General features: G+C 45.0%; 1 protein-coding gene across 1 annotated transcript in view; it reads right to left on the reverse strand.

The window, feature by feature from the left end:
• Positions 1-4,576: 4,576 nt before the first annotated feature.
• Positions 4,577-24,791, reverse strand: part of loxhd1a (lipoxygenase homology PLAT domains 1a) — a 207,014-nt gene continuing 186,799 nt past the window's right edge. The window contains exons 40-48 of the mRNA XM_055648000.1: positions 22,934-23,119; positions 22,151-22,278; positions 19,419-19,536; positions 17,003-17,180; positions 15,320-15,505; positions 11,450-11,620; positions 7,572-7,710; positions 6,222-6,383; positions 4,577-6,045 (exon numbers count right to left, since the gene is read on the reverse strand). Of these exons, the coding sequence (XP_055503975.1) occupies positions 5,565-6,045; positions 6,222-6,383; positions 7,572-7,710; positions 11,450-11,620; positions 15,320-15,505; positions 17,003-17,180; positions 19,419-19,536; positions 22,151-22,278; positions 22,934-23,119 (1,749 nt within the window). The 3' untranslated portion in view covers positions 4,577-5,564. The remainder of the gene's footprint in view (positions 6,046-6,221; positions 6,384-7,571; positions 7,711-11,449; positions 11,621-15,319; positions 15,506-17,002; positions 17,181-19,418; positions 19,537-22,150; positions 22,279-22,933; positions 23,120-24,791) is intronic.

The following is a 24,791-nucleotide window of genomic DNA, read 5'->3' on the forward strand; positions in this document are numbered from 1 at the left end:
ATAAGTCGTGAAATAAAGCATAAAATCTTAAGTGAAGCTGGTCACTGGTTAGAGGGGGAAAATGTGTCAGAATATGTAAAAATCGTATTGTTACCACATAGTGTTTTTGTGAAAATATAAAGACACACACACACACATATGCACACTTACACACATGCAAGATGAGAGTTTAAATGCACAGAGATAGATAAGATCCCCTCTTATCTTTCTAAATTCCAGTGAATATAAGCCCAGACGATCCATTCTTTCATCATATGTCAGTCCTGACATTCCGGGAATTAACCTGGACCTAATAACCTAATACGCTGCAATCCCTCTATAGCAAGAATGTCCTTTCTCAAATTAGGAGATCAAAACTGCACACAATACTCCAGGTGTGGTCTCACCAGGGCCCTGTACAACTGCAGTAGGTCCTCCTTGCTCCTATACTCATCCTCTCGTTATGAAGGCCAACATGCCATTAGCTTTCTTCACTTATTAGTCAGTGAGCCTCATATCAATGACAGAGAAGTATTGGAGAAGATTCTTAAGGTTAGAATTTACTTACATTTGGAACAGAATGGGCTAATTAGGGACAGTCAGCTTGTATGGGGGTAGTCATGTCTTACAAATTTGATAATAGTTTTTTGAGTAGGTGACAAAAGTGATTGGTGAAGATAGGACAGTGGTTGTTGTCAAAATAGATTTTAGTAAGGTGTTTGACAGGGTCTCTCATGGCAGGTTGACCCAGAAGATTAATATGTGTGGGACCCGTGGTGGTTTGATAGATTGGATTAAGATCTGTCTTACTCATAAAAGGCAGATGGTACTGCTGGAATCGTGTCATTCTGGCTGGAGGTCTGTGACTAATGGTGTAATAGTATATATATAAATAATATATATTTATATTTATGTTTACGATGACTTGAATTGAAAATATAGGTGGTTGTTTGAGTTTGCAAATGACACAAAAATTGGTGGAGTTGCAGATGGTGAAGAGGATATAGCTCGTGGACAGCGTGGTAAAGAAAGCGTATGTTGCGCTTGCTTTCATCGGTCGGGACATTGAGTATACGAGTCAGGAACCCATGGTGAAGCTTTCTAGGACTTTGGTTAGGCTGCATTTGGATTATTGTGTGCAGTGCTGGTTGCCCCATTACAGGAAGGAAGTGGAGACTGGAGTGTGTGTGGAACTTGGCTGCCAGGTATACTGCCCGTTTTAGAGGGTATTATCCATAAAGTGAGGTTAAACAAATGTGGGTACACAAAAATGCTGGAGAATCTCAGCGGGTGAGGCAGCATCTATGAAGGGAAGGAATAGGCGACGTTTCGGGTCGGGACCCTTCTTCAGACTGTCTGAAGAAGGGTATCGACCCGAAACGTCACCTATTTGTTCGCTCCATAGATGCTGCCTCACCCGCTGAGTTTTTCCAGCATTTTTGTCTACCTTCGATTTTTCCAGCATTTGCAGTTCTTTCTTAAACAAATGTGGATTCTTTTCTCTGAAGTGCTGGAAGTTGAGGGGAAACCAGATGGGTTTATTGTAGTTTAATTTGGCATCATGTTCCACATGAACGTCGTTGGCCGAAGAGCCTCTTTCTGTTCTATGAAATAAACACGCAGCAAAAAATTATTTTAAAAATCAAGCCAAGGTTTCTTTATTATAGAGTATCAAAGATATGTTTTTTTACTTCTATCAACATAATAACACGAAGGCTAGATGGCCAGCAGGTCTTCATTGTTGACCCAGAGCCGCTGTGTGTGGAACTAACCATGCGACAGACTTCCTCGTTAATTGAGAGTTGTTGTAAAGTTTCTCAGATTAGCCATATTCATCAAAGGCCCTTGTCCTTCCCTTATCTTCAACCTCTCTTTCCACTTAGCTCCTCCCCGGTTTCCATTCCTTCTACGCTGCCTCAAAGGACACAATGACTTTAATGACAGTGAGACCTTTGGTCTATTATTTCCCAGGGTTTAAAGTATTGTAGGCATGGTGTGCAGAGAGACTATCCAGTGACTTGAAATACAGTGGAAGGTTTTACTTCTCCAATCAATGTTCCAGTCTAGGCAGCAGATCTTCACATTTACTTTTCTTCACTGTGCTCCAACCATCGAATCAAATTTACCCAAATATCGAGCTGAAAATCTGCTGCTCGTTGCTAATGGTAATGCCCCATTAACTCCCTTCTTCATTGACTTTGTTAGGTCTGAACTCCCCAAAAAAACAAAGCACAGCTATGGTGTTCCATCATGCTTTCATGCCTAGCTACTTCTCATGCTTGGACCATGGGGAAGCCTATCTTTCAATATTGACCTTGTTCTCTGATTTCTCAACCAATCTTTCATTTGGTGAAATGAGTTGGAAACGCTTGAATAATGAAGATGTCTTCTCTTCGTTGTGATGTCATAAGCATTCTGTTGGATTCTGAGATGATATGACGGAACAAGAGGAATAGTTTGGCTTGTCTGCCACACAGAGCAGTAATTGGCAACAATTACAATTGGTTGATGAGCACACGCCACATAAAGGGCTGGGATGTCCTTTCTCTTTACAGTTTCCCTGACATTGAGGGAGAGGCATCCTAGATGACAGTGAACCTGGGTAACCATTTAATTGTCCCACCACCCTCCCTATTTGAGAAGCTCAGTGCAGTATGCATGAGGCACATTATAAGTTCCTGCTGAACAGTTGTTTAATAGACAATAGACAATAGGTGCAGGCGTAGGCCATTCAGCCCTTCGAGCCAGCACTGCCATTCACTGTGATCATGGCTGATCATCCCCAATCAGTACCCTGTTCCTGCCTTCTCCTCATTTCCCTGGACTCTGCTATCTTTAAGCACTCTATCTAACTCTCTCTTGAAAGCATCCAGAGAATTGGCCTCCACTGCCTTCTGAGGCAGAGAATTCCACAGATTCACAACTCTCTGGGTGAAAAAGTTGCTCCTTATCTCCGTTCTAAATGGCCTACCCCTTATTCTTAAAATGTGGCCCCTGGTTATGGACTCTTCCAGCATTGGGAACATGTTTCCTGCCTCCAGCGTGTCCAATTCCTTATTAATCTTATATGTTTCAATAAATCTCTCATCCTTCTAAATTCCAGTGTATACAAGCCCAGTCACTCCATTCTTTCAACATATTTCAGACCCGCCATCCCGGAAATTCACCTCGTGCTACCTCCTCCCTCAATAGCAAGAATGTCCTTCCTCAAATTTGGAGACTGAAACTGCACACAAAACTCCAGGTGTGGTCTCACTAGGGCCACATCCATCCATCCATAGTTCCATCCATAGTTTAATTTAGTAAGCCAATTTTGGCTAGGATGATGACAACTCAATATCAAATGGTTTCAGTTTCCCATCTGGTCAGCTTTTGAAACTTTTCAAGCCTTGAGTTTGAGTTAAACTAGACCATAGGTAGGGTGGGAACAAGTGAAGTACTGAGGGAGGTCATAAGGTCTCAAGTGAAGGCTTTTGACTAAATTAAACAAATGAGCCACAAAGTAGACTTGTGCCGACTGAAGAGATATATCATGGGTTGGTCACAGATGGATGTTTAAAGCCTCTTGCCTGGTAGAACTGGTGTTGGGGGTAGAGATTCCTTGGAGTAAAGAAATTTCTTCTCAGCTCAACACTAAAGGCTCACCTCTGAAGCTTAACATTCAGAAATGCAGAAAATAGTTATCATAAATAACTCAACCCAAGTTGAATGTCAGTGAGGAAAATTTCAGGGGCAAACACTGGTAAATTGAGCTGGACTATTCATTTGAGGTTTCCCCGACATAAGATGCACACTTAATGATGTCACAATTTGCATAATCCTCATTCCTGCCCTCAATATCATAAATTAGACCTTTGGAATGAAACCTTGCCAATTGAACAATAAAATAACATATCTTTCAAGTTTGTTTCTTTTTCTGTAATTCAAAGTCTCTTGACAGTAGGAGATCTGATTGAGCATCTTCAGAACTGACCTCAGGCTGCTCATAGACCTTGCAACGTCTTGTATGCTTCAACTAACATGGATAGGTGACATGGATAGGTTTCTGGTTGGGACCCTTCTTCAACTAACAAGCAATGCTGGCACCAGTAATTACCCTCTGAGAGGTTGATTCTATGCGTGCCTCAATGGTGACTCTGCTGGTAGAGTTACGTTACTGGAGCCATGGTTGTAATCTCGCCCAGGTGAGTTCTCAGGATTGGAGGCAAAGTCAATACTTTTCCCCCACAGAGACTTCATGGACACCACAATCTACCTGGACTGGGTCTGAAGAAGGGTCCCAGCCAGAAACGTCACCTATCCATGTTCTCCAGAGATACTGCCTGACCCGCTGCCTTACTCCAGTACTTTGTGTCCTTTTTGGTAAACCTCAAAGATAGTCCGACCAAAGATAATCCGACCAAAGATAGTCCGTCTTTACTGGACTCTCTTACACTAAAATCCATTCATGTATTATTTATTTATTTATCTTTTAAATTTTTGTTTGTTTATTTATTTATTTAAATAAAATTTTACGTGAAATAGAAAGATAGCCCGAAAGAAGAAGTAGAGAAGAAGTAGAAAGAGAAAGAGATGAAATAGAGAAAAAAAAGGAAAAAGAAGATTGAAAGCGATATACCTATTTAATTTTCCTGGCCACCCGACACAACATTTTATTCACATTATCCCCTTTATCATGTATCTGTGGATGGTTCAATTGGAATTATGTACAGTCTTTCCGCTGACTGGTTAGCACGCAACAAAAGCTTTTCACTGTACCACATGGCAATAAACTAAATTAAATGAAATTGAGCAAAAACAAACTGTTGGAAGAACTCAGTGGGTCAGGCAGCATCTGTGGAGGGAATGGACAGGCAACGTTTTTGGTTAGGACCCTTCTTCAGGCTGCCTGGCCTGCTGAGTTTGGTGTCAGTTACCTTCTGACAGCAGTATTGAGCAATCTGCTGCTGAGCAAACAAAATGGCAGACAGATAAATGCATGACAGGCAGCCAATACAGCAGACAAGATTAAGAAGAAGGGTGGCACTGAGGACAATCTTCTCCCGACAAGAAGAAGGTTGCTGGGTCATCCAAAAGCACTGATGGGTCTGGCTTGACTCAAAGATCTCTGAACCTCAACAATGCTGAACCTGAGCTTGTCCTTCCAATCCCACTCATCCCAACGTAGGCAACCATGCATTCGTTCCAACTGTTTTGGAGAAGGTAAGCATTTTCCCTGACCTGCCCTTGCTACACGTTACCATGTACAGGGCACGAGCTTCCCACATTGAGTTTTCGTAGCTCAAAGGACAGTCGGCAAGAGCGGGTTTGGTGTTGAATATTCTGCTGATGTGTCTTTTTGCTGAGGATCATCCGTTAAAAACCACTAGCAGGGTAAGTTGGCTGTGGAAACATCCACGCATAGGTCATTAGAAGAAGGGAATACTTCAGAAGGGTCTCGACCCGAAACGTCACCCATTCCTTCTCTCCAGAGATGCTGCCTGTCCCGCTGAGTTATTTCAGCATTTTGTGTCTACCTTCAATTTAAACCAGCATCTGCAGTTCTTTCCCACACATCAGAAGGGAGGGTGGGCTCTTGCCACAAGTTAATATTTAGGATATAACTCCCTGTGCAGCAGCCCATCCCCCTTCTTCTTGTCCAGCCATTTGCCACATGGAAAGATGGAGGTGACCCCAGTGGCGGTGTTGGTAATCTCCACACGTTCCAGCATCCAGCCAGCGTTTGCATTGGCGTTGTCGTGCTCAATTTTCACCTTTGTCAACTCTCCCAAATCCAGTATTTCGATAATGAACCGGTCTGTGCTGCCACGCTCAAAGAGGTTGCGGAATTTGTGCTTCAGCTTCCGATTGCCCGAGTCCCCATTAGTTCCATAGACGGTGATGGAAACATTAGCATCGGTTCCGGCACCTTTGACATCACTGGTGATGACGATGATTTCATATTTGACGGGCGCTAAACTGCGTACCTTGCTGGCGAAGCTCTCCACTATTCTAGAGCACTCGAACACCTTGTGTTCATCTCTCTTGTGGCTCAGCTTTACTTTTGCATTGCATTCAAAGATGTACCTGCAGGGAGAAAAGGTGTTGACATGACTTCACAGTAATGAAGAAGTGTCTCGACCCGAGACGTCACCCATCCCGAGAAGCTGCCCGTCCCGGCTGAGTTACTCCAGCATTTTATGTCTATCTTCAGTTTAAACCAGCATCTGCAGCTCCTCCCTGCTCACATAGGTTACACTTACTTGTTACCAAGCTCCTTCTCAGTCACGATAACCTCCTTAACGTGCCACTCCACATCTTTCTTCGAAGTGAACTTCCGCCCATCCCGTGGACAGTGACCTACTAAAATTGTCGCTATGTCACCAACGTTTTTCGAAGAAAATTCAAATTTGTCCTTTGCCCCCCTGAAGATAAAGGAAATGGAGTTGATTGACACCAGCGATCAAGTCTGATAAAAGACACAAGATCAACATGGAACTTTTTTGAAATTTTTGAACTTTGATTTTCTTTCCTGTTCCTATTAAATTCCAATGGGCCACAGTGTAAATGTATCGGTTTCGTAATTGGAGAGTCATAGTCATAGACAATAGACAATAGGTGCAGGAGTAGGCCATTCGGCCCTTCGAGCCAGCACCGCCATTCAATGTGATCATGGCTGATCATCCCCAATCAGTGCCCCGTTCCTGCCTTCTCCCCATATCCCCTGACTCCATTATCTTTAAGAGCCCTAGCTAGCTCTCTCCTGAAAGTATCCAGAGAACCGGCCTCCACTGTCCTCTGAGGCAGAGAATTCCCCAGACTCACAACTCTCTGTGAGAGAAAAAGTCTCCGTTCTAAATGGCTTACCCCGTTATTCTTAAACTGTGGCCCCTGGTTCTGGACTCCGCCAACATCGGGAACATGTTTTCTGCCTCTAGTGTGTCCAAACCCTTAATAATCTTGTATGTTTCAATAAGATTCCCTCTCATCCTTATAAACTCCAGAGTATACAAGTCCAGCCACTCCATTCTCTCAGCATATGACAGTCCCGCCACCCCGGGAATTAACCTTGTAAACCTACGCTGCACTCCCTCAATAGGAAGAATGTCCTTCAAATTAGGAGACCAAAACTGCACACAATACTCCAGGTGTGGTATCACTAGGGCCCTATACAACTGCAGACGGATCTCTTTGCTCCTAAACTGAATTCCTCGTATAAAGGCCAATATGCCATTCGCTTACTTACTGCCTGCTGTACCTGTGTGGAAACAGGTGGAAACTGTGTGGAAAGTACAGTATGGAAACTGGCCCTTCGGCCCAACTTGCCCACACCGACCAACATGCCCCACCTGCCTGCGTTTGGCCCATCTCCCTCTAAACCTGTACAATCCATGCTTCTATCCAAATGTTTCTTGAACAACCTATCTTAGTACTCCTTTCAAATTGGAATTCCATGATTCAGTATTACAAAGTTCATTAGCTTTCTGGCTCTGCATGTTATCCTGTGACAACTCAAACACATGGTCACCTGATGCTTTATCTCCTTTCTTTCTATTCCTTTCAAGTCTACTCACCTGAGCCTGGAGCAATATATAAAGTAATGGAAACTTTACCTCAGGAACTTCTTTTTCTTGGATGAATTCTCCAGTGTGAGTTCCTTGGATTTCCCTTTCTTCCCTTCAAGAATAATCCAGCCATTCTCCTTTGTCTCAGCATCATCTCTGTCACCGGTCATGACAAGGATTTCATAGCCTAGCCAAGCGAAGAGGGTTGTTTGTTATCAGGCAACGGAATCATCCCACCACAACTAGAGAGCAGTCCTGAACTACTATCTTGGTGACCCTCGGACTATCCTTGATGGGACTTTGCTGGCTTTACCTTGCACTAAATGCTATTCCCTTATCATGTATCTATACACTGCAAATGGCTCGATTGTAAACATGTATTGTCTTTCCACTGACTGGCTGGCACGCAACAAAACCTTTTCACTGTATTTCGGTACACGTGACAATAAACTAAACTGAACTGAACCAAACCAAACATCATGCGTCAAAGGCAATGAAATATTACTCTCAGCAGCTGCTTTTTGACCGCTTGAGAGTTTTAAACCTTGCCTCTCAAGTAGGAAGAAGCTCTGCAGTGATTACCAATATCCTTACAGGAGATACATTGCTAACTTGATTGGGTTTTTTGAGGAAGTCACAAAAGTGCTTGAGGAGGTGGATGCTGTCCGCATGGATTTTATTAAGGCATTTGATAAAGACTCCCATGGTAGACTGATCCTGAAGATTAAGATGCACTGGATTAACAGTGAATCCTTCCCGAGGTGCTGCAGCTGCGGCTGCTGATGAGAAGCCGAGGCCTCAGCCGTACGCGACCTCGCGGGCTGGAGCCTCGTGGGTCAGAGGTAGAGCCTCGCGGATCAGAACCTTGCGGGTCGGATGTGGAGCCTCGCAGTTCGATGGTGCCCGCGGCCATCGGTGGCTGGGTGGACGGAGCCCGCGGCCATTGGTGGCTGGGTCTATGGAGCCCGCGGCTACCAGTGCCTGGGTGGACGGAGCCCGCGGCTGGGGCCTGGGTGGACGGTGCCCGCGGCTGGGGCCTGGGTCTACGGAGCCCGCGGCTGGGGCCTGGGTCTACGGAGCCCGCGGCCATCAGTGCCTGGGTCGACGGAGCCCGCGGCTGGGGCCTGGGTCGACGCCACTGAGACGTCCGGAGAGGACACAGCAACGATAGTGGAGAGGTCGGTGTGGCGGTCAATGATGGCGTCGATGGACGGTCGAGGAAGGACACGTGGAAGTGTGGATGCCTGTGCCAAGGGAAGGAACAAAGAAGGACCCAGCACGGGGGGACTGACGTGAGGTGGGGGAAGAACAAAGGGGGAACTGGCGCGGTGAAGGGGGGGGGGGGGGGGGGGAAGAGAATCTGTAAGCGCCCTTTACGGGTGACTATTTGCATAGCTTGGCAAGGTATCCAAGCAAAGAATTTCACTGTGACCTGTCACATGGCAATAAAGTATTCTATTCTATTCTCCGTGCTCATATGGATTCAGGACTGGCTTACTGATAGACGACAGAGGGGTGTGGTGGAAGGACGATATTTAGGCTGGAGGTCTGTGACTAGTGGTGTTCCACAGAGATCTGTGCTGAGACCTCTTCTATTTGTGATATGTGTAAATGACTTGGACATGAACTTAGATGGATCGGTTACTAGATTTGCAGTTGACACCAAGATTGCTGGGGTCGTGGACTGTAAGGAAGACAGCCAAAACATACAATGGGATCAGCTGCAAAAATGGGTGGAGAAATGGCAGATGCAGTTTAATCTGAACACATGTGAGGTGTTGCACATTGTGAGGTCAAATGTAAGGGGAAAATATACAATTAGCATTGATGTACAGAGGTTCAAGTCAATAATCCCTGATAGTGGCAACATACGTAGGTAGTTAGAGTGGTAAAGAAGGGATATGGTATGCTTTCATAGGTTGGGCCATTGCATATAAGAGTAAGGTGCCATGATGCAGCTTTATAGGACTTTGTTTGTGCTGCATTTGGAGTGTTGTGGATAATGAAGAGGATTTCCAAAGTCTACAGAGTGATTTAGGCCATTTGGAAAAATGGGCTGAAAGATGGCAGATGGAGTTTAATGCTGATAAATGTGAGGTGCTACACCTTGGCAGGACAAATCAAAATAGAACGTACATGGTAAATGGTAGGGAATTGAAGAATTCAGTTGAACAGAGGGATCTGGGTATAACCGTGCATAGTTCCTTGAAGGTGGAATCTCATATAGATAGGGTGGTAAAGAAAGCTTTTGGTATGCTAGCCTTTATAAATCAGAGCATTGAGTATAGAAGCTGGGATGTAATGTTAAAATTGTACAAGGCATTGGTGAGACCAAATCTGGAGTATGGTGTACAATTTTGGTCGCCCAATTATAGGAAGGATGTCAACAAAATAGAGAGAGTACAGAGGAGATTTACTAGAATGTTGCCTGGGTTTCAACAACTAAGTTACAGAGATAGGTTGAATAAGTTAGGTCTTTATTCTCTGGAGCGCAGAAGGTTAAGGGGGGACCTGATAGAGGTCTTTAAAATGATGAGAGGGATAGACAGAGTTGATGTGGACAACCTTTTCCCTTTGAGAATAGGGAAGATTCAAACAAGAGGACATGACTTCAGAATTAAGGGGAAAGAAGTTTAGGGGTAACATGAGGGGGAACTTCTTTACTCAGAGAGTGGTAGCGGTGTGGAATGAGCTTCCAGTGGAAGTGGTGGAGGCAGGTTCATTGGTATCATTTAAAAATAAATTGGATAGGCATATGGATGAGAAGGGAATGGAGGGTTATGGTATGAGTGCAGGCAGGCGGGACTAAGGGGAAAAAAAAAAAATTTTGTTCGGCACGGACTTGTAGGGCCGAGATGGCCTGTTTCCGTGCTGTAATTGTTATATGGTTATATGGTTATATGGAGTATTGAGTGCAGTTCTGGTCGCCCCATTACAGGAAGGATGTGGAGGCTTTGGAAAGGCTGCAGAGGAGGTTTTACCAGAACGATGCCTGGATTAGAGGGTATAGGCGACAGGGAGCGGTTGGACAGACTTGGATTGTTTTCCCAGGAAAGCCAGATATTGTGGGGAAGCCCGATAGATGCATGTAAACTTATGACAGGCATCAATAGGGTAGACAGTGAGAACCTTTTTCCCACGATGGGAATCAAATACTAGAGGGCATAGCTTTAAGGTGAGAGGGGTAAAGTTTAGAGGAGATGTGCGGGGCATGTTGTTTTTCCCCACACGATAACTGGTGGGTGCCTGAAACATGCAGCCGGAGGTGGTGACTGAGACAGAGATAATTGTGACATTTAAGATGTGAGTTGCAGAGAAAGTGATTTGGGTCGGCACCTCCCCACATGGGGTAACTCAGCGGGTCACGCAGCATCTCTGGAGAAGGGGAATTGGTGACGTTTCGGGTCGAGACCCTTCTTCAGGCTGAGAGTCAGGGGAGAGGGAAACAAGAGATATGACAAGGTACAAAGAAACAAATGAATGACAGGTATGCAGAAGGTGCTTTTAGGTATGCCTGCAGTTCCTTCCTACACAAGGGTCATAAGGTCATAAGGCATAGTAGGCCATTCAGCCCATCAAGTCTACTCCGCCATTCAATCGTGGCTGATCTATCTTTCCCTCCTAACCCCATACTCCTGCCTTCTCCCCATAACCTCTGACATCTGTACTAATCAAGAATCTATCCATCTCTGCCTTAAAAATATCCAATGATTTGGCCTCCACGGCAAAGAATTCCACAGATTCACCACCCTGTGACGAAAGGGTTGGATTGGATCTGTACAATAGGCACATGTGGGGAAGTGAGCCAGAAATGATCTTGGCCACAAACACTAGCGTGATCCTTGGCACAGTGTTCTGCTTTTTGTCACCGCCTATGTGAGTGCTATGTAGCATAGGAATATGTGACGTTTGTACATCCAACTTACGTGTGCGCTCCGAGAGGTCCAAAATGTCATTGTTGGCACAGGGGATTTCACGGATGGTCTGCCCATCATCCTCATTCTTGGCAAGCCAGCGGTCACAGGGAAATCGGAATGCTTCCTCCATCGCTTCATCCTTCACTTCAACTTGTTCCAAGTGCCAACCAGCTGCTGGGCCTGAAGGGTGAGACAAGACTTTATAGAGTAGCACAGCATGGAAACAGGCCCTTCGGCCTAACTTGTCCATGCCGTCCAAAATTTCCATCTGCGTTAATCTAATGTGGCTTTTGTTATTAACAGTGCAAGCTGCAATGGTTGAAGAGGTCCTCATGCACATTCTTGTGCCCTTGCTGTAGGTTCCTAGAGAAGTCCAAACAGGACAATGGGAATTAGAGAACTTGTGGCGGCACAGCTGCACAGCGGTTGAATCGATGCCTTACAATGATAGAGTCCCTGGTTCGATCGTGACTACGGTTGCCGTCTGTATGGAGTTTGTTGTGTTCTCCCTGTGACTGTGTGGGGTTTTTCTGGGAGCTTCGGTTTCCTCCCACATCCCAAAGATTGTGTAGGTTTGTAGTTTAATTGGCTGTAGCATGCAGGAAGCAAAACAGGGATAACATAGAACTGATTTATGAGCGATCGTTGGTTGGGGCGGACTTGGTGGGCCGCAGGGCCTGTTTCCACGCTGAATCTGAGGAAAGACATTCATGCCATAGAGGGAGTACAGAGAAGGTTCACCAGACTGATTCCTGGGATGTCAGGACTTTCATGTGAAGAAAGACTGGATAGACTCGGCTTGTACTCGCTAGAATTTAGAAGATTGAGGGGGGATCTTATAGAAACTTACAAAATTTTTAAGAGGTTGGACAGGCTGGATGCAGGAAGATTGTTCCCGATGTTGGGGAAGTCCAGAACAAGGGGTCACAGTTTAAGGATAAGGGGGAAATCTTTTAGGACCGAGATGAGGAAAACTTTTTTCACACTGAGAGTGGTGAATCTCTGGAATTCTCTGCCACAGAAGATAGTTGAGGCCAGTTCATTGGCTATATTTAAGAGGGAGTTAGATGTGGCCCTTGTGGCTAAAGGGATCAAGGGGTATGGAGAGAAGGCAGGTACAGGATACTGAGTTGGATGATCAGCCATGATCATATTGAATGGCGGTGCAGGCTCGATGGGCCAAATGGCCTACACCTGCACCTATTTTCTATGTTTCTATCTCTAGACCAAATTACATTTATTTTTCTCAATCTTTAATAAAGGAATTAACTTGGCCTTCTCACCCAGGCAGAAGGGATCACACTATGTGATCAGACTTGAGTCTGGAATGGTGTGTACCCTGCTGAAAGATTCAACTGCAACAAGTATTTATTCAAATGAAACATTAGGTGTATATTCTGACAAAGCATTGGGGTTCAGGTTGGGGATGGTTTGATCCACACCAGGTTGTCTCAACAATTTTTGCCTCTGTCTTGTGGTCAGGTTGGTGGGTGTGTTTAATGTTCACTTGGCCAGGGAGAAGATGAAGGACTTGGTCGAGATGGGAGGGCAATTGAGAAGTGTCGCTCTCTGAATGGCCTTAGTATCGGTGCCAGGGTACATCGTAATGCAGTGGCCAGGCAACAGAACATGGTTCTCATGTGCCTGATTCAAATTCACAAGTTCATAAGCTCTAGGAGCAGAATTAGGCCATTTGGCCCATCAAGTCTACTCCGCCATTCAATTGTGTCTGATCTATCTTTCCCTCTCAACCCCATTCTCCTGCCTTCTCACCGTAACCCCTGACATCCGTACTAATCAAAATCATGTCTTGGTGCCATGGAAAGGGGGGATGTAAATGTCTGCCCGTGGTGTTGGCATGGGACATCACCAGCTCCTTCTTGGGCTAACAAAGATGTTAACTCTGACTCGATGTCAGTGTCCTGCTTGTAGGTTAATTGGTGGTAGTGTGTTGGATGTAAAACTGGGATAACGTAGATCTCATTTATGGGGTGATCGTTGGTTGGCATGGACTCGACAGGTCAAAGGGCCTGTTTTCATGCTGAATCTCTACACTAAATTTAGCCAATATCTCTGGGTTGGGTCAGACTTGGAAAATGCAAATTCCTCATGGTCAGATTGAGTTCAAATTGGCAGTGATTGGGTATTTACAACCCTGTTGTGCGGCTGCAAGTAAGAATTTAATTGTTCAGTTTTTGTACATATGACAATGAAACACTCTCGACTCTCGTGAGGTTCTCAGACCGTTTCACCTATCATCTTCTCTTACTTTTTGTGGGTCAACAAGCAGCAAAGAAGAAATAACCCTGTGGTTGAACTATGGAAAGACAAGTTTGCAGAGACTAAAGGTGGCCTATAGTAATACCATGAGAACACTGCTAAGGAAACATAGAAACATAGAAACATAGAAATTAGGTGCAGGAGTAGGCCATTCGGCCCTTCGAGCCTGCACCGCCATTCAATATGATCATGGCTGATCATCCAACTCAGTACCCCGTACCTGCCTTCTCTCCATACGCTCTGATTCGCTTGGCCACAAGGGCCACATCTAACTCCCTCTTAAATATAGCCAATGAACTGGCCTCAACTACCCTCTGTGGCAGAGAGTTCCAGAGATTCACCACTCTCTGTGTGAAAAAAGTTCTCCTCATCTCAGTTCTAAAGGATTTCCCCCTTATCCTTAAGCTGTGACCCCTTGTCCTGAACTTCCCCAACATCGGGAACAATCTTCCTGCATCTAGCCTGTCCAACCCCTTAAGAATTTTGTAAGTTTCTATAAGATCCCCTCTCAATCTCCTCAATTCTAGAGAGTATAAACCAAGTCTATCCAGTCTTTCTTCATAAGACAGTCCTGACATCCCAGGAATCAGTCTGGTGAACCTTCTCTGCACTCCCTCTATGGCAATAATGTCCTTCCTCAGATTTGGAGACCAAAACTGCACGCAATACTCCAGGTGTGGTCTCACCAAGACCCTGTACAACTGCAGTAGAACCTCCCTGCTCCTATACTCAAATCCTCTTGCTATGAAAGCCAACATACCATTTGCTTTCTTTACTGCCTGCTGCACCTGCATGCCTACCTTCAATGACTGGTGTACCATGACACCCAGGTCTCGCTGTTTCTCCCCCCCTTTCCCAATCGGCCACCATTTAGATAATAATCTGCTTTCCCGTTTTTGCCACCAAAATGGATAACCTCACATTTATCCACATTATACTGCATCTGCCAAACATTTGCCCACTCACCCAGCCTATCCAAGTCACCTTGCAGTCTCCTAGCATCCTCCTCACACCTAACACTGCCCCCCAGCTTAGTGTCATCCGCAAACTTGGAGATATTGCATTCAATTCCCACACCTAGATGATGTAGTGCTAGTAACATATTTGTGGCTGCAGGAGTCAGTACTTTAGAAGCTATCCTAAGAAATCATATGTATAAATTCATTTGCAGGATAAATGACTCTAAAAATGTAATTATTGTGGCCTTGTCAAACATAACGTGTAGCACTACACGCTATGAATCGCAGTTGTGGAGACACTGGTATCGTTGTCTCGTTGTGGGACATTGAAAATCCTTTTTTATTCTGGATTTTAATTCATTTATTGTGTTTTTTAAAATATATAATTTATGATGCTTTTATAAGTGATATTAAATTTTATATGTATGTTATGATGTTTTTATATGCAATGTATCTTGATGTCGTACGCCTAGCGTGTGGCGTTGCGCGATGACGTCAGGCCCGCCCCCCTTGCAACCATTGCGGGAACAGACCCAACGGGTCTGCACTTGGTCTAGTTATTATTAAAACAGAAAAACAAATCGGTAGGTAGTAAATTTAATGAACAGGTTTGTGGTCGAATGTTCAGGATGGCTCTTACCCTTATTGTCATGCCATATGCGGACTTTGGACAGGTTTCCCAGGCTCAGCATGTCTACGAACTTAAAGACGTCCAAGGCTTTCCTCTCAAATTTATTAGAGTTGTTGGACTGCTTCAACGCCAGGGTGCCTGTGTCACCGTGCTCTCCAAAGACGATGATAAACACATTAGCGTCTGTCCCAGCTCCTGCATACGACAGATAACAAGTTAGTGTCATTTCAATGTCAGTGAGAGAATGCTACTCACTAGCACACCGGACACCCCGTTCTGTGAAGATGAAGAGATTGGATGATCTTATGGGACCAAGATCTGGCTTTCTGAGAAATTGTTTTATTCCCCATTTCTGTTGGTTTACAATCATTGCTTGAAATTGAGCTGGGTTTCCAGTGCTCACAATATTACTAATTACGTAATACTTCATTAACTTTTTTGAAAAATTATTACACTAATACTTAACTCCATACATTCAGTTGTATTGCATTCAATACTTTGCATCTCTTCTCTCTTATGTGTTTAGCATTAAAAAAAAAACATAGTCTCGATCATCTCCACCAATTCCTTGATGTATTGGATTAGTGACATCATAGTCAAGAAGAAAGGAAGCACCTTGCATAAGGTCATGCAGTTAATTGATGCATGGATGTCATAACACTATAGTTATTCTACCTGTTACCCCCGCTGATATAAACTCATTGCCCTGGAATATTAACTGTTCTCCTTTCCACAGATGCTGCCTGAACCCCCTACGTTGTCCTGCTTTTACTTCTGGCTTCTTATAACTTCCTTGTTAATAGTTTTGTTTAGTTTATTGTCACATGTACCGAAGTACAGTGAAAAACTTTTGTTGCGTGCTAACTGAGGTGGGAAAAAACTTTTTCACCCAGAGAGTTGTGAATTTATGGAATTCCCTGCCACAGAGGGCAGTGGAGGCCAAATCACTGGATGGATTTAACAGAGAGTTAGATAGAGCTCGAGGGGCCAGTGGAGTCAAGAGATATGGGGAGAAGGCAGGCACGGGTTATTGATTGGGGATGATCAGCCATGATCACAATGAATGGCGGTGCTGGCTTGAAGGGCCGAATGGCCTCCTCCTGCACCTATTTTCTATGTTTCTATGTTTCTAACCAGTCAGCAAAAAGACAATACGTGGTTATAATGAAGCCGTCCAAAGTGTACAGATACATGATAAAGGGAGTAACATTTAGTGCAAGATAGTCCACTAAAGTCCGATTAGTGATAGTCTTAGAGTCTCCAATGAGGTAGTTAGTAGCTCAGGACCATTCTCTAGTTATTGATAGAATGGTTCAGTTAACTGATAACTGCTGGGTAGAAACTGTCTCTGAACGTGGAGGTGTGTTTTCACACTTCTGTACCTCTTGGCTGATGAGAGGGGAGAGGAGGGAGAGACCGGGGTGAGACTCGTCCATGATTATGCTGGTGGCTTTGCCGAGGCAGCGTGAAATGTAAATGGAGTCAACAGAAAGGAGCTTGGTTTGTGTGATGGTCTGGGCTGCATCCACAATTCCCTGCAATTTCATGTGGTCTTGGATGGAGCTGTTCCCATTTCAAATTCCAATTCCAATTCCAAATTCAGGTTGCTAGTGGATGAGCTTTCATCATCAGGGTATTATATTTCAGTGTGAGCAGTGACTGTTGACACTCACCGATCCTGCTCTTACCAACCTGAAACGTCACTGGTTTTTACATTGATGATGTAGGTTGTGTTCTCCATCATTGCTTCCTCGTCGACCACAGCAGCCAGCTCGCAGGTGGTCAATCTCTTGGTACCGCGGGTTTTCGACAGCCAGTCATTGAAGGTAAATGCAGTCATTTCCTTTGTGTTTTGGTTCAGCATGAAAATCTTAAAGAACAAAGAGAAATACTTTGCAGCCAGGCTGAGATAAACAAGGCACACTTCCCATCCAAGTTCTTTGCTCATGGCTTTGACAATGTCACCCCTCCGATTCCTATTAGATCTATTCCCCTTCACCTTAAATCTATGTCCCTATGTCCTCGATTCTTTGGGCAAGAAACCTCCCAACTTCTACACTCAATACTCTGACTGATGAAAGCCAAAGTGCCAAACACCTTTAAAACCCACCCAATCTACTTGCAACTCCACCTTCAAGGATCCATGCACCTGCACTTCTAGATCCCTCTGCTCTACAACACTACCCAGAGGCTTACCATTCACTGTGTAGGCCCTGCCCATGTTAAACATCTCAAATTGCAACACCTCACATTTCTCTGTATCTGGTCTCCTAATTTGAGGAAGGACATTCTTGCTATTGAGGGAGTGCAGCGTAGGTTCACCAGATTAAATCCCGGGATGGCGGGACTGACAAATGATGAAAGAATGGGTCGACTGGGCTTGTATTCACTGGAATTTAGAAGGATGAGAGGATATTTTATAGAAACATATAAAATTCTTAAAGGATTGGAGAGGCTAGATGCAGGAAAAATGTCCCCTTTGTTGGGGGAGTCCGGAACCAGGGGTCACAGTTTAAGAATAAGGTGTCGGCCATTTAGGACTGAGATGAGGAAAAACCTTTCACCCAGAGAGTTGTGAATCTGTGGAATTCTCTGCCGCAGAAGGCAGTGGAGGCCAATTCACTGCATGTTTTCAAGAGAGAGATTTAGCTCTTAGGGTTAAAGGAATCAAGGGATATGGGAGAAAAAGCCGGAACGGGGTACTTATTTTGGATGATCAGCCATGATCATATTGAATTACGGTGCTGGCTCGAAGGGCCGAATGGCCTACCTTTTCACCTATTTTCTATGATTCTATATCATTTAGTGCAAGATAAAGTCCGATTAAAGATAGCTCAAAGGTCTCCAATGAGGGAGATGGGATGTCAGGACTCACTCTAGCTGGTGAGAGTACAGTTCAGTTGCCTGATAACAGCTGGGTAGAAACTGTCCCTGAATCTGGAGGTGTGCATTTTCAAACTTCTATGCCTCTTGCCTGATGGGAGAGGGGAGAAGAGGAATGAGATTCCTCCTTGATTATGCTTGTGGCTGAGACAGCATGGTGTCGATGGGGTTCCATGAAGGGGAGGTTGGTTTGCGTGGTGGTCTGAGCTACATCCACAACTCTCTGCAATTTCTTGTGGTCTTGGAGTAGATGTTCCCAAACCATTCCACGATGCATCTCGATAAAATGCTTTTTACTGTAGAGGTTGGTGAGGATTGTTGTGGACATGCCAAACTTCGTAAGCCTTCTAAGGAAGTAGAGGCATTGGTGTGTTTTCTGTGGCCATCGCTTTGATGTGGCTGGTCCAGGACAAATTGCGGGTGATATTTATTCCAAAGAACCTGAAGCTTTCGTCCATTTCTATCTTGTCACCATCGATGTATGTATGGACCGCCATGAATGTGTGTACTGCTTCACAGAGAGTCATAGATCAGCCTTGAATAAATGGTGGTGGAGCCTCGATGGGCCAAATGGCCTAACTCTGCTCCTATGTCTTATGGTCTTATAGACAATAAACAATAGGTGCAGGAGTAGGCTATTCAGCCCTTCGAGCCAGCACCCCCATTCAATGTGATCATAGCTGATCATCCCCAATCAGTACCCCGTTCCTGCCTTCTCCCCATATCCCCTGAATCCGCTATTTTTAAGAGCCCTATCTAGCTCTCTCTTGAAGGCATCCAGAGAACCTGCCTCCACCGCCCTCTGAGGCAGAGAATTCCACAGACTCACCACTCTCTGTGAGAAAAAGTGTTTCCTCGTCTCCGTTCTAAATGGCTTACTCCTTATTCTTAAACTGTGGCTCCTGGTTCTGGCCTCCCCCAATATCGGGAACATGTTTCCTGCTTCCAGCGTGTCCAAACCCTTAACAATCTTATTTCTTAACAACAACTTAACAGTCTTATGATCTAAAGTAGAGTACTGTCCGATTCACTTCTGCCCCACTGTGGATATTTGGAATTGGACTATTGAAATGATGCACTACAATGCTGAGAACTATATTCTGCACAATGTATCTTCTCTATTTTTCCCACCAGAGGAAATAGTTTCCAACTTTCTTATTCTTCCTCTCTTATTCCAGTTCCCTGGCCATTGGGTTCTGATCTATTGTTGAAGTCTCGGCATCACCTTATCCAGGAACCAGTCGGCACGACATCCTTTGGCATCAGTGCGAACCCTTACTTTTCTGAGTGGACCAATATCAGAAATCACCATGGTGAAGGTATCTTCTTGACCTCTCTCAAATCTGGAAAGTAAGGGCACAGTGTCATACAGCAAAGAAACAGACCCTTCAGCCCAACTTGCCCATGCCGACAAACATGCCCCATTTACACTAGCCCCACCAGCCCCCCTTTGGCCCATTTCCCTCTAAACCTTTCCTATCTATGTATTTGTCTTTCATGGAACAAGGTTAAGAAATATAGCTGCAAGAATCAAAATAGTAATCATGTTGATATAATAATCCAAAACCAAAGTGTAGCAAGAATTCTAACTCTAAGTCTTATGCCTTGTTAATGCCTTTGTTATCATGCTCAGCAGATCGGTGGTACAGATCCCAAAGGACATCAGATTACGTAACGTAACACCTGCGGGCGCTGTCTTTACAGAGTTTGCACCTTCTCCCTGTGACCTGGTGCTTTGATTTCCTCCCACACTCCAAAGTTACTGTTCCGTTACACTGTCTCTAAACTCTCTGCCACAGAAGGCAGTGAAGGCCAATTCACTGGATGTTTTCAAGGGAGAGTTAGATTTAGCTCTTGGGGCTAAAAGAATTAAGGGGTTTGGGGAAAAAGCAGGAACGGGGTACTGATTTTAGATGATCAGCCACGATCATAGTGAAGGGCTGAATGGTCTACTCCTGCACCTATTTTTCTATGTTTCTATGTCTCTATGACATTCACAAGATATTAACCTTCCCCATTGATGTTGGTGAGCGTGGCAGCACCATGTGTCAACAACAGCATATAGTATCCTGAGGAAGGGTCTTGACCTGAACGTCACCTACTCCTTTCCTCCAGAGATGCTGCCTGGCCCGCTGAGGTACTCCAGCATTTTGTGTCTATCATGCAGTGACCTGCTAAGTTCATCTGTCAATGCTCAAGGATCATAGTTTTGGAACAGACTGAATGTACACCAGCCAACTGATGTAGAATTTAGATTTATTGTTGCTTGGTTTTGTTATTGGGCGGTAGGTTCGTTACTGACCTGTGGTGTTGTTTTGTTTCGTTTAGTTTAGTTTAGAGATTAGGCATAGATACGGGCCCTTTGGCCTGCTGAGGCCGCACCGATTAGTGATCCCCACACATTAACATTACCCTACTGGAAAGCACTGCAGAGGGTGGTGAAAACTGCCCAACGCATCACCGGTTCCTCACTCCCCTCCATTGAGTCTGTCCAAAGCAAGCGTTGTCTGCGAAGGGCGCTCAGCATCACCAAGGACTGCTCTCACCCCAACCATGGACTGTTTACCCTCCTACCATCCGGGAGGCGCTACAGGTCTCTCCGTTGCCGGACCAGCAGGTCCAGGAACAGCTTCTTCCCTGCGGCTGTCACACTACTCAATCCTGTACCTCGGTGACTGCCAATCACCCCCCCCTCCCCGGACACTCCTCCCACCAGAAAAACACTATGACTGTATGCATGTAAATAGATGTATTTATTGCTCATATTCTATGTCGCTCTTCCAGGGAGATGCTAACTGCATTTCGTTGTCTCTGTACTGTACATTGACAATGACAATTAAAGTTGAATCTGAATCTGAATCTACACACACCAGGGATAATTTACATTTATACTAAGCCAATTAACCTACAAACTTGTACGTCTTTGGAGTGTGGGAGGAAATCGGAGATATCCATGCAGTCACGGGGAGAACGTACAAACTCCGCACAGACAGCACCTGTAGTCGGCATTGGTCTCGGGTTTCTGGAGCTGTAAACGGTGTAAGGCAGCAACTCTACTGCTGCACCACTGTGTCGTCCTTGTCGGTGTGGAGTTTGCACATTTCCTTGTGACCCCCCCCCCCCTTGATTATCCCATGTCCTAAAGATCTGCTGATTGTTCAGTTAACTGGACACTGTAAATGACCCATAGTTAAGTGAGTGGGAGGAGAATCAGGGTGGAAGTGATGGACAAGCAAGAGAGAATAGATTGCAGATAAATAAGTGGGGATTGAGAGTGAAGGAATTGTTTAAGATCTATCATTGTCTGGATGGTGTTCTTCTATATAATAAGCAAGTATGAAAGGGTGGCACGGTGGTGCAGCACTAGGTTTGCTGCCTTACAGTTCCAGAGACCCGGGTTTGATCCTGAAAACGGTTGCTGTTTGTACAGAATTTGTACATTCTCCCCGTGATCTGCATGTTTTTTTTCCTGAATCTCCGGTTTCATCCAACACTCCAAAGACGTATAGGTTTGTAGGTTGATTGGCCTGGTATAATTGTAAATTGTCCCTAGTGTGTGTAGGATAGTGGTAGTGTGCGGGGATCGCCTGTCGGTGCGGACTCGGTGAGCCTAAGGGCCTGTTTCCGCGCTGTACCTCGAAACTAAACTAAGAGATTAATCAGGGGATTGTTTTGCATGGGTTCATTATGCTGCATATTTGTTCAGAGCTAAAAAAAACACCTCAAACACTGAAGCCCCAGATTCGATGAAAAATGCAAAAATGTTGTGCAAATTGACTGGCAAAGGATGGATTTTATTTTAGTGAAAAGTAAAGGCTTCCAGAACATTCCCGACTTTGGAAAGCAAAGAGATGAATCATGCAGGTGGATTCAGACAATGCCAAATGCCAATGTTAAAAGTGGGGGAAAAGATGAAACGCTAGGAAAAGATGAAACTGCAATGGACCGGGAACCGACCTGTCTCCATTTTTATCAAGTAGCATCTCCTCCGAGGTCCCGTTGGCTCCAAAGACAGACATGTAAATGTTGGCATCAGTCCCAGCATTTGGAGTGTCGCCGGTAATCACTGTTACTTCGAAAGGGACCTGTTCAACAATCGTATTCCTTGAAACTCTTAACAAATAACAAATTTAACCAGAGAATTTCACCAGTATCAATCATTTCTCTTCTATGTGATTGATTTGTCCCATTTCTATTTGGATCATGCATCAGGTACCATGGGAACTTCTGAGAAGAGGCATAGATGGGGGAGATAGGCAGAATCTTTTGCCCCGAGAGAAAATATTGAAGACGAGAGGGCATAGCTTAAGGTGAGAGGGGGAAGGTTTCATGGAGATGTGAGGGGCACGTTTTTGTATGCAGAGAACAATAGTGGCCTGGAACACATTATTGGGGGTGGGGGTGGGGTTGGAGGCCAATATGACTGGCAGACCACACCTGTCTGAAGAAGGGTCTCGACCTGAAACGTTACCCATTCCTTTTCTCCAGAGATACTGCATGTCCCGCTGAGTTACTCCAACCTTTTGTGTTTATCTCCAATGCAATGATTCCAATCTTATAGCGGCGTTTGAGAGGCTTTTAGGTAGGCACAGGGAAATGCAGGGAATCGAGGGATATGGATCATGTACAGGCAGATGAGATGAGTTTATGTTTAGCATCATGTTCGGCACAGACATTGTGGGGCGAAGGGGCTGTTCCTGTGCTGTACTGCTCTATGTTCTACGTTGAGCAAGACCTTACCTTCTGGCCAACTTGGATAGTTTCTGCATCGAGGATGCTGAATAGTCTAGCTGTCAATCCATCCCCTCGGTCTTTGGCAAGCCAGCATTTGCACTGAAAGACATACATGATGCCTTTGGTGGGCACTGTGATTTCCATCTCATCCACCATCCAGCAGCTCTCTGGAGTGGCACCGTCATGACCCAGCTGTTTGGAGAGGAACAAAGGCACACTGAAAAACCACACAACTGTAGACATGAATAGACAGAAGTTGCCTTTTTATAGCACCTTTCACAGCCTTCAGGTACATCAAAACGGCTTACGGCCAACAAAGATCTTTTTAAGTGTAATTACAGTTAAAATAAAGGAAGGGCAGCAGCCTTGTGCTGCCATTGGAGACCCTTCAGACTATCTTTGATTGGATTTTACTGGCTTTATCTTGCACTAAATGTTATTCATAGTATTCCCTTTAACATATATCTGTACATGATGGATGGTTCGATTGTAATTATATACTATATGGGAGGGCTGGTCCCCCAACGCAATATTCCACCTCTCCACCAATTCCAATATTGGTGGCCAGTGGGGGTGGAGGGGGGGGGGGGGGGGCTTTCTGGAGCACTAGTATGCGTGTTGTGGGCTGAAGGGAATGGTTTCCAGAGGGCTAGTACGGACATTGTGGGCCAAATGGATTCTTGAGGTGGCAGCTCAGTCACATAAGCCTGATGTGGGCTGGTAGTTGACTCACGGCTATTCCTTGAAATTCCATTTCAAGCAGGGTGCAAGGCCACCAAATTCAAGTGCAGTTTCATACCACTTCATGCAGGGTGCAAATCCACCAATTTCAAGTGCCATTTCATACCACTTCAATCAGGGTGCAAGTCCACCAAACTCAAGTGCAGTTTCCTACCACTTCAAGCAGGGAGCAGGGCCACCAAACTCAAGTGCAGTTTCATGCCACTTCATGCAGGGTGCAAATCCACCAATTTCAAGTGCCATTTCATACCACTTCAAGCAGGATGCAAGACCACCAAATTCAAGTGCAATTTCATACAACTTTCAGCAGGGTGCAAGGCCACCAAACACAAGTGCAGTTTCATACCATTTCATGCAGGGTGCAAGGCCACCATATTCAAATGCAGTTTCATACCATTTGAAGACGGGTGAAACCATCATAAAACACCACAAAAGCACCACAAAAACACCACATTCATAGTTCAGTAGACATTCAGTGTGTTCAGTTGATTCACAGCTCAGACAGTCGTGACCTCCCCCCCCTCTCCCCCCTCTCCCCTCTCCCTTCCCCTCTCCCCCTCCCCCTCCCCCCCCCCTCCCCCTCTCCCCCTCTCCCCCTCTCCCCCCCTCTCCCCCTCTCCCCCCCTCCCCCCCTCCCCCCCATCTTGCAGAGACTGAGCCACACCCAGGCTTCCGGGTTATATAATCCCTCCCCCTCCCACCAGAAGGGGCGTAGCCTTCATGGCATGATTGACAGGAGAAAGATTCTCAACATTTTTTAAACACTAATAACATTTTAATTTGTAATTGATGGGAAGAATCCTTTGCACCAGGTGAGCGGAGGGGGACTGAGTAAGATGTCCAAAAATCACAGCCATATGTGGGAACATTTTATCTAAAATCAATATACAGTGCAAACAGGAAGTTGTCAAGTTTAGATTTTTAATCATTTGCCATTTCAAACCAACCACCACCAACCATTTGCTGTGCTTTATTTCAAACCAACCACCACCAACCATTTGCTGTGCTTTATTTCAAACCAACCGCATTTTCATTTTCAAACCACATTAAGGGCACTCAAGGTCAGTTAAACCACACTCACGGTTTAGTATACATGTGTTCAGTGATATTCACAGCTCAGACT

This window comes from Leucoraja erinacea, chromosome 1 (assembly GCF_028641065.1).
Source record: "Leucoraja erinacea ecotype New England chromosome 1, Leri_hhj_1, whole genome shotgun sequence".
NCBI lineage: Eukaryota > Metazoa > Chordata > Chondrichthyes > Rajiformes > Rajidae > Leucoraja > Leucoraja erinaceus.